General features: G+C 46.7%; 1 protein-coding gene across 1 annotated transcript in view; it reads right to left on the reverse strand.

The window, feature by feature from the left end:
• The window catches only part of COL4A2 (collagen, type IV, alpha 2), a 153,936-nt gene extending 143,981 nt beyond the window's left edge, over nucleotides 1-9,955 (reverse strand). Inside the window, exons 1-2 of the mRNA XM_014944116.1 lie at nucleotides 9,731-9,955; nucleotides 9,527-9,587 (exon numbers count right to left, since the gene is read on the reverse strand). Of these exons, the coding sequence (XP_014799602.1) occupies nucleotides 9,527-9,587; nucleotides 9,731-9,774 (105 nt within the window). The 5' untranslated portion in view covers nucleotides 9,775-9,955. The remainder of the gene's footprint in view (nucleotides 1-9,526; nucleotides 9,588-9,730) is intronic.
• Nucleotides 9,956-10,088: the final 133 nt, after the last annotated feature.

Raw genomic sequence — 10,088 nt, forward strand, 5'->3', positions numbered from 1 at the left:
TTTACTGTAAGGAACGCGGCCAGAGAGGAAGCAGCCAGAGGGCTTTAGTGAGTTGAGAGAGAACAGATGTGCTGGCCACCTCGTGGGCACACAGAGGGGGACAGAAGATGGGGGCAACTTTCTACCTCCTCTTCCCACACACCTGCAGAGCACACGGGGAAAAAAAACCCAGCTTCAGCCCCACACGGCAAGGGAAAGGCTTACACTTCCCTGTTCGCTTCCTTCTTCCAGCCAGCGTCACTTGAGATTTTCCAAGTGTCACGCAGGGATGTTTGGGCTGTTTCCAGCAGACTGTTTCTCTGGCTGCCGGCTCGGGGAGATATGCAGCCTTCCCATGCTCCCAGGCCCCAGCGGCTATTCCCAGCCCTGCGCGGGAGCGGCATTCCTTTCTGCCCACTCCCTTTGCTGCGAGCTCAGCCTGGGACACGCCGGCAGCCCCGACGAGGAGCTCCAGCTCTCCTCGGGGGAGTCACTCCCCCCGGGGTCCCCCGCACATGTGTTTGGGGGTGCCATGAGACTCGGGCCCGTGAGACTCGGGCCGGGTGGCTGAACGTCAATTAGGCGAGGTCAGCGAGGCGGCAGCCCCAGTGTAAAAATGCCTTTCCTCATCTGTTTGCAGCCTGCCCCGGGGATGGAATAGGCAGAGGAGCGGGAGCCAACACCACGGCGCTGAGAGGGAGGCGAACAGGAGCGCGACAGGGGAAGCCTGCGGAGCTTTCTCAGCTTCTCATCCCTGCCCCAAGGAACGACGCTGCTCCCCATGGCTGCAAGGCGCAGCAAGCGTGGGCAGGACCTGACAACGGAGACTCCTGCGGTACAGGCAGCGAACCGATGAGCTGTACAGATGGGTTTGGTTTTTTTTTCCTTCTCTTTTCCTTTTTTTTTTTTTAATCCCCGATGAAGAGCAGGTTTGTTTCCAAGCCTGTGTTTCTGTGGGGCGTGCAGCAAAGGGGGCAGATTGCTGCCCAGCCCTAGAGCTGTGGCCTCCCAAGGATGAGGACGGGCAGGAGCTCCAGGAGCCACATTGAACATCAACGCTCACAGGCTCAGAACACTGGGACAAGGCTTAAACCTGAGGCAGTTAGCTGTTTTCTAATGTCACAAAGATGGAAAAAAACACCAAAAACTCCATTTGCAGAACAGGCCAAATGGAAGTGCTTGTGCTGTATCCAAAATATTTCATGTTGCCTGACATCCCTTTTTTGTATACAGCCTGATTATGTAGTCAGAAGGTAATTTTGACCAGCAAAGAACCCTTAAAACCCTGGTGAAACATAAAGGAAAAGCATAGTTGGAATAAAGAATTTATTACTTGGCTTCATCAACCAATGGTGAGAGGAGGTGTGGGCATGATCTGCAGCTAGGACCTGCCAAAAATAAGCCAAGCCCTATTTATCTGAATGATCTTTACTTGCTGACTTCAGAAAGCTACTTCAAAATAAAGGTTGGGGTGATTTATGAACGAATAGGATGCCTGAAATATCCCAGTAAGTGTACATCCTTGGTAACCAATATGATGATCTAAATGTTCTTCTGATCTCGCATGTCTAAAATAAAAATAGAACCTATTGGTAAACTTATGCTGAAAATTTTCTTGACAAAAAGTCCCTTTTGGAGGAACTCTGTCAGGAGAAGAAAAGCCAAATAACACCACCCTTTCAATTCACATTCATGGAATGGTTTGGGTTGGAAGGGACCTTAAAGATCATCAAGTTCCAACCCTCCTGCCACGGGCAGGGACACCTCCCACTAGAACAGGTTGTTCAAAGCCCCATCCAGCCTGGCCTTGAACACTTCCAGGGATGGGGCATCCACAACTTATCTGGGCAACCTGTTCCAGTGTCTCACCACCCTCACAGGAAAGAATTTCTTCCTGGGACCTAGTCTAGATTTCCCCTCTTTCAGTTTAAAACCATTATCCCTCTTCCTATCGCTACACTCCCTGACAAAGAGTCCCTCCCCATCTCTCCTGTAGGCTGCCTTCAGGTACTGGAAGGCCACTATAAGGTCTCCTGGGAACCTTCTCTTCTCCAGGCTGAACAAGCCCAACTCTCTCAGCTTGTCTGCATAGGAGAGGTGTTCCAGCCCTCTGATGATCTTTGTGGCTCTCCGCTGGACCTGTTCCAATAGGTCCACATCCTTGCTCTGCTGAATCCTCCAAGGGAAGGCCATGTAGCCTCAACCAGATCAGATAGCAAAGCGATACCAGAACTCCCTTTCGTATTCTATTGATATCTAATCTAAATCTCCCCCCTTTCAGTTTAAAACCATTACCCCTTGTCCTGTCACTACACTCCCTGGTAAAGAGCCCCTCTCCACTTTCCCACAGGCTATGGTCCACCTTGAAATTCTGTCCCAGCCTTCCTAAAACATCCTAATTTCCCTGAAATTTCCAGCCAATTTCAAACTTGCAGGTCTGCTTTTCCAGCACACAGCTTGCCTGCCCCCCTGTCCCCCCTCCCAGCCCAGCTGGGCTGCACTGGAACCTGCTGCTGGTGGCTGCCTCGGACCCAGCTCCCCCGGTCCCACCCCAGGGGAGCCCCAGGACCAGCTGGCCACCCAGGCCCAGGGCCAGCTCCTGGTGCAGCTGCACAGCCCTTCCTTACAGAGGGGTATGAAAAAAGCTGTGTGGGAAAATGGCTGTGAGAAGTGGGGCTTCCCCCTGGACTTGGGGTCAGCCATGCCTGTGCCCAGCTACGGGTTCCCCCCCCAACCTCTACCTGCGGGCCAATGTCTCAGCCTGACCTTGGTCTGTCACCATCCCCACAGCCCTGCCCAGCCCTCCAAGGTTGTGTCTGACACCAGTGACCATCCCTGGACGTGCTGGATGCTGTGGAGATGTGCCAGGAGGGCGAGGGCCCTTCCTGCCTCCCCAATCCAGCTTCCATCTCCGGTCTCCCAGGAAGAGGAGGAAGCTGCATGGTCGCCTAGGAAGCCATGCCCGCATCTCCCCTCATTTCCACCATGTTCCACACGTGCGGTCAGAAAACGCAGTAGCCTTGTGAAACACTGCTCACTGTTGAAGAGGGAAAACTGCTGCAAAACCAGGATTCAGCTGAAGCATGTGCAATTACTCAGGGAAATGCAAGTTTGCTCATTCCCTTCTCCGTGAGAGCTTTTCCCTTGCTACCCATTGTTTCTACAGTCTGTAAACAAGGAGCTCCCCTTGCATGGTCATGATTCACCCCAGGACCTTCAGCTTCCAACTGGACAAAAAAGGGCACACGAAAATCAACAGTGTCGGTCCTTAGTCGCTCAAAAATGTTTGCATAATGAAAATCACATACTTTCACTGCGAGCTGAGTCAACTGCTGCTGTCAACTAGCTCCTGCCATTTATAAGAGAATAACTTGATAAACATCAGGAAATACTGCAAATGTCACTGTGCTTTTTGCTCCTTAGGAGCAAACAAGGTACTGCAAATAGCGCAAGGCATTAGTTTCCTAAGGGAGAAGGGGTTAGAGAAGATAAGCTGCCTTGTTTGGCACGCTAAGATGTCATAACTGTAAGCTACTAAATTTACTTTGAACTCTCCCAAAATCTTGGATCGGTATAACACAATACGAAGAATGTTCCACTCCTTGACCAATTTTTGGCTTGGAAAAACAAAAGCAAAGAACTAACAAATAGTCTGGTCTCAAACAAGAAATCCATTACTGCGAAAAGAAAAAAAGATCCACTAATACAAACTGTGCTCTGAACTACTGAATTAAAATATTTGTAACACATGTGTTTGCTCACAGTATTACTGAATAAGCCACAATGCACCTTCACATCTTGGGTAAGGCAAATCTGTTTGGACTTATAAATTATTTTGTTGCACAAAATTTAAAAAATACATGGTAGGTTTAGTACCATAATGCATAAAGACTTCCTGTGGTGCAATTACTACACAATAAAACCCAGATGTGCTACTTTAAAAGCTCAAGGAAAAGCAATGCTCAATTTTTGAAACTGTTTCAGCTACTTTCAGAGTAAAGTGACAAAAATAACATGATCATTTCATTACATGATCGTTTACCTTGTCAGGGTTCTTGTCTCTTATTATCAACATTTTAACCTCTGAGAAAGACAGGAAGCTGATAGAACTCTGTCTCTTTTCCTACCAAATGCAGCATGACTATATGATATGCCATTTAGTAACTCTAAAAAATAGAATTACTCCAAATATATTATTGCAGACATTCATTGAGCATGCTTCTGACATACTCACAAGAAAAAGTGAGTAAAGAATCTATGTGCAGATTTGCACTGAGAGATTAAAGAATATGGACACACGTGAGAACCTCCTCCCCCTCCTCATTGCTAACTCCAGGGAGACACAATACATTGCTTTTGGTGTAACTTGTCTTTAGTCCTTGAATGAATAACTTGAATCAGTGTTAGGATATAACTGCATAGAAAGAACAGTTTCTCTAATTCAATCCACAAAAATGTAGCAGAAATGGCTCTTAAAGAAATCTTCATAGGGTGAATGATTGACGAGAAATTAGGATGAGTGTCAGTTTCATAGGCACGCCAGCAAAAAAGAATTTCAAGGAAGAATTTGAGGAATAACAAGGGAAAGAGACATGTAAGAAAACTCTCCTACTGATGAGTGGAGCAGATAGCATACGAGAAAGAAAGGACGAGAAATAAGGAATTTAAAGCTATGGACCATGGCTGCATTCCCATATGTACAATGCTTGCGGTGAGTGTGTTAGTCTGCCTGACATCATACAATGGTGACAGGTGAAACCCTGGCTCTGATAAAAGGAAAAACAAAAATCTCATTTGGGTAGCTGTCCTGCTGCCCATCTACAGCATGATGCACACTGTGACCCTCATCATGGAAACACCACTTCCAGACCAAGGCATGGCTGTTGGTGTTGGTGAAAGCAAGGGGTTTTGCCTTATGTAGCAGCCTGGATGCCACCTCTTTCACTCAGGACTTCTCATAGTTCTTTGACAGAGCTGCCTCTTCTTCACAGCTCCATGACTGAACACAGTAAGGGTCCTCTCTGAACTACCCAATAATTCTCCCAGGGTTCAAAGAAATTGTGAATAAAGTGGTCAGACATGCTGGTAGGCTCCCCAAAACACACTTTTGTTGCAACGTATTGTTATTCCGATTTTCTTACAGAACACGACTCTTAGTCAAAGATGAGCCAAACTGTACACTTATTGAAACAGACATAAATAAGCCACACCTGCCAGTGTGGAAATGCCTCAAATGAAGTTGTTCTAACATCGGATCGTGATGTTTCTTTTTCAGGGATCTCCTAGGCAGAGCCATTTCTGAAGCAGTGCACAGGTAGGGAGCCTGGTATTTCCAGGAAGAGATGGATGCACTTTGCATGCACTAATAAATCACAGAATCACAGAATTGTAGCAGTTGGAAGGGACCTTCAGAGATCACCTAGTCCAGCCCTCCTGCCAAAGCAGGTTCACCTAGAGCAGGTTGGACAGGAACGCATCCAGGTGGGTTTTTAATATCTACAGAGAAGGAGACTCCACAATCTCTCTGGGCCACCTGTTCCAGTGCTCTGGCACCCTCAGAGTAAAGAAGTTTCTCCTCATGTTGAGATGGAATCTCCTGTGTTCCAGCTTGTGCCTGTTCCCCCTTGTCCCGTTGCTGTGCACCACTGAGAAGAGCCTTGACCCACCCTTTTGATGCTTGCTCTTTAGATATTAATAAGCATTGGTGAGATTGCCTCCCAGTCTTTTGTTCTCCAGAAACAGACTCAGGTCTCTCAGCCTCTCTTCCTCATAAGAGAGACGCTCCCTTCCCCTGATCATCTTTGTAATGTGGCAGAAGAAATCGCTATTGATGACTCGTTCCTAGATCACCTGGGTAGCACCCATGCGCTATTCCATTTCACACAGTGTGACCCTGGTGCATACATTCACAGTGGACATGCCCAGCAGGATGGGCTGAGTGATTACTCCACCCTGGCTTCTTTCAGCCTGGAAATCCTGGGTTTGTGTAAAAAGTCCTCCCATTTCAACCAGACAAAATTTTCCGGATGGAATAAAACAGGACACATCTGGGAAAACCTGGTTGTAAGACAGTCACAGAGGATTGACAAATTTTAGCTTACAACATTAACTTAGACACCTGTGCCAGCAATCTAATTTTGCTATGAAGTCACTAGAATGAAGTACATAGTACTGCTGGCTTTATCCACCCTTTTTAAGGATTGATCCTTCTCTCTTTGATGCCATTCCCCTTAATATATCCCTTTACAATGTAACAGAAGTCGAGAAAATTGTATCATGTGCACTACTCTGACTCTATTTGCTTTCCATATAAATCTCTCCAGACATCTATGTATGTTCTCCTTTTAACAGTTGTGACCTGTCAGTTGTAGTTATTTTTGCATATGTTATTCTAACTTAGTCTCTCTCAGTTTTCCTTCTTTTATTTGACAGTCATTCCCTTCTTTTCTGGGATTCCACCAGATTGGATTGCTTCCACCAGAATATAGCTTGGAAAAAAAAAAAAAGTAAATTTAATTAGGGGCACTTTAAAAAATATACTAAGGGGGCACCAATAAAGTAATCAAAAAGTTACAAAAGTACTTAGGAAGAAGGTGCTTTGGGAAAGATTTAAAAAAAAATAAAAATCAGCATTAGTAGAAGATATATTGTCTCTGAAAAGAAAAATGAAATAAACCAATTATTATATTTTGGATGCAATATATTTTCAGGGGCAGAAAGAAAGAGAAGAAATCTGCAAACTTGGCTAAACTTTAGGTAGTTAATACAACTTAATTTTATTTAAGCCACATGAATTCTTAAATCTACAATTTAGAGTAGTTCCAAAGTTATTTGAGGCCTTTAACATCACCAGCTAGTGTATGCCAAAGAGCGCTAAAGATAACTGGGGCCTGATCCACTCCATTTGGCTGTCTCCTAGTATTTCCATTCAGGGACTCCTCTTCCTTAGTTCTCTTCAAGCTTTCCATCGGCATCCTCTCTTCTTGCCAGAGACACCATGTCTTCTTCCCCAGTCTTCAGATATCCTAAACATCCTCCCTTTTCTTCCTCTCATTTCTTTCTCAGCTGAGAAACATCCGTCTCCCTAACAGCTAGCAGCAGCCTGCCAGGCAACACATCCAGTCAAATGCTCCGAGTTCCCCTCTTTCCCTCTCCCTCCTTCCTGGCTTTCCCCTTAATCTCATTTCAGTTTCTTCCGAAGTGCAATTTCACTCATTCAACAACACTTATCTCCAGCAGCTGTAACTCATTCACATGTACATGGCTGTCAAACTCAGCAGCTCTGCTTGTCTCACTACAGGCAGAACCATGACTTTTGAGATCTGGTCCCACAGACTTTAATAATTCATAGCAGTTCTTTTTCTGGGTTGGTTTTTTTTTTTTTTTTTTTTTTTTTTTTTTTACCCCAAGCTAATAAAACACTTTGTAACATCATCACATTAATCTGTGTAACAAATAACAGAAGATTCAATGGGACAAACAGGATTACAATATTAAGAACATGACTGCCAGCAACCCACCTGCAATTACTCAGGTGCGGCTGCTTCCCACCTGCGCTGACTTTGTCACTTTGCCAACACACTCCACCAGAGCTGTCACCACAAGGAGCGAGCCCACCCTTCCTCCCACCCCCAGCTGCCTCCTCCTCCTCCTCCCAGTCCGGTGCCAGCCCAAGTTTCTATGAATACCAGTGGTGATCTGATCCAGGCTAAAGTTAGCTCTTGCCCCTCTTCTCTTTTGGGGGACTGATTAGTTTAAACAAGTAATTTTCCAATTCAGTTCACCATGTGACTACAGAAAGAGCCGTGCTGGCCAAGGGAAGGGAGTGGCATACGGGTGGAAAAATGGGATAAATATTTTGGTGGCAATGCAGCTCTAATTTTTCACGGAAACATGACCAAACTTCCTCATTGACGTTCACTAAGGTAGGAAACAGCTAGCGCTTTAGGAACTGTTAAATCAGGGAAATTAGACCTCCAAGGAGGCCAGTTTATTCTTCCAAGATACTCTGGGAAAACCAGCATGTGGAGATTCAAGCAGCCATGACCATACTGCATCCACTAATGGAAGGAGCTCCAACACCCCTTCAGTAAACCACTATATTAACACCACAGCCTGCAGTCTACAAGCAAGAACACGAAGGAGAATGAATTAGCCCGTGCTACAGCTAAAGCTCAGGTGTCACGCTACGCACGCTATAGCACAACTTCATAAAAAGAAGAGTCCTGCCACAAATGCCCCCTTATGTCAACTGATCCCATAGATTTCATTACTGGGCCTGAAACGCTTGCGTTATCATCAGCCTGCTCTGGTTTCAATAGCGTGTGGTAATAGCATCATCCCTTTAGTGCTACTCAGCAGACTGATGTTTCTGCCAAAACATGGCAAAGAGAAGTAGCACGTGACACTCGAGGTCTTCGCTTGTGTCCCTTCCCATGGGGCTGTGGGCTCCCAGCCTGCCACCTCTCACTTAGTCATGACCAACCATGGAGAGACCAACAAGCAAGTTCTACCTGTCAACTGCAGCTCGAGCGCAAAATTATCACGTATCACAACACCTGCTGCAAAAGCCCTAGTATCTCCCATTCCTTAACATATTGTGCCATCTCACCACAAAGATGTAACCGCCTCAGACATCCACAAGGATGTGCAAAGTCATAAAAAACAGAGTGAAAGTTGCAGACAGCAGGATTAAAGGAGAAGTAGGATAGCTTTTGAGGAAACGTCATCAAGATCCCGCTTGCACATGAAGACAGAGCCTTACCCACACTTGGTGGCTCACAAATCCAGGCACAAGCCAAGCCTCAGCAATTTTTCAGCCTGCAGTACCCAGGCCTGATACAAAGTTTCCTCACATTAACAAAAATATTTCCATTAAATTCACCGAGCTTTGTCACAGGCAAATGTTGCGCTCCCATATACATTGTTCTCTCACTTCTTCCACATCCTTGTGACAACGACCCAAGAGTTTAACAGCTTTCACCAGCACCTCAAGCAGATAGTCGCATCTAACTTACCAGTTTTTATTTGTGGACTTAACAATGAAGTTTAAACAACAACAATTTATGTATAAACATGCCTCTGATGTGTAAAGTTAAGTCAGAGCTTCAATCTCTCAGTCCTCAGATGAATTCTGTGCTTAAATGAAGATACTCCGTCCGCAGGTTAACTTCTCCAAAGTACTCTCCAGCATATATAGCACTGCCTTTTTGTCCCACCCATCTGTCTCGGTGCTTTTCTTGTTAAAATGAAGACGTTCTGGGGCTTGCTTTACTATTGCTTTAACAAATTACCCAATCTCAGCACAAGCAACAGGGGGATACTTCAAACAACCTGACGCTGAAACCTTACGCCACTCTGCTAAACATCATTTTGTTGAAGGGAGTAATCTGTAAGGCTTGCAGAGATGATTTGTCGGTTGTTTCTTTTAATGGAATGATAGATAAGCCATCTGGCAAAGGAAAACGCAGTTCCTCATTTTCTGGTACCAAGGAAACTGCTTTTTCCTCCTCTCTCCTCAGCAAAAGCCATAAGGTATTTTACTTACAGCATCTACTTTGACGGCTGACAGCACGACTTCCATCAGGACCAGCAGAAGCCCCAGATCCCTGCAGGGAAAGGTGAATAAACACGACATTGTTTTAAGCTCGCACAAAAACAAGCACGTGGTAAAAAAACTTTAAAGGTAACGACACAACTTTTTTAAAAAAGAGTTATTTCCAGCAGCAGGCTGCCGAGCGGAATTACTTACTGACGAAGGAAAGCAGGCGCCCCGGGAAGCGGCGAGATGTCCATGGTCGCTCCTTCCCTGCCCGGGGGCTGGGCTCAGGGCTCCCTCCCGCCGGACGGCCGCCCCTGCAAGGCAGAGAAGTACCCGCATGTAACGCCGGTCCCCTCGGCGGAGGTCTCCGGGGCTCGGCGACACCGCTGCCGGGGCAGGGAGCGGCCCCACCGGCCGGGCCCGCGGCGGGGGGAGCTCGGTGGCGCCGCTCCCCCTCCCCTCCTCCCCACGCAGTGCGCGGCGTCCCGACACCCGCGGGGCCGCCGACACCGACGGGCCGGGCAGAGCCAGCGCCCCCGGCCCCTTCCTACCCCCGCCCCGATCCCTT

The sequence above is a fragment of the Calidris pugnax genome, unplaced genomic scaffold (genome assembly GCF_001431845.1).
Source record: "Calidris pugnax isolate Ruff unplaced genomic scaffold, ASM143184v1 scaffold69, whole genome shotgun sequence".
NCBI classification, from domain to species: Eukaryota; Metazoa; Chordata; class Aves; order Charadriiformes; family Scolopacidae; genus Calidris; species Calidris pugnax.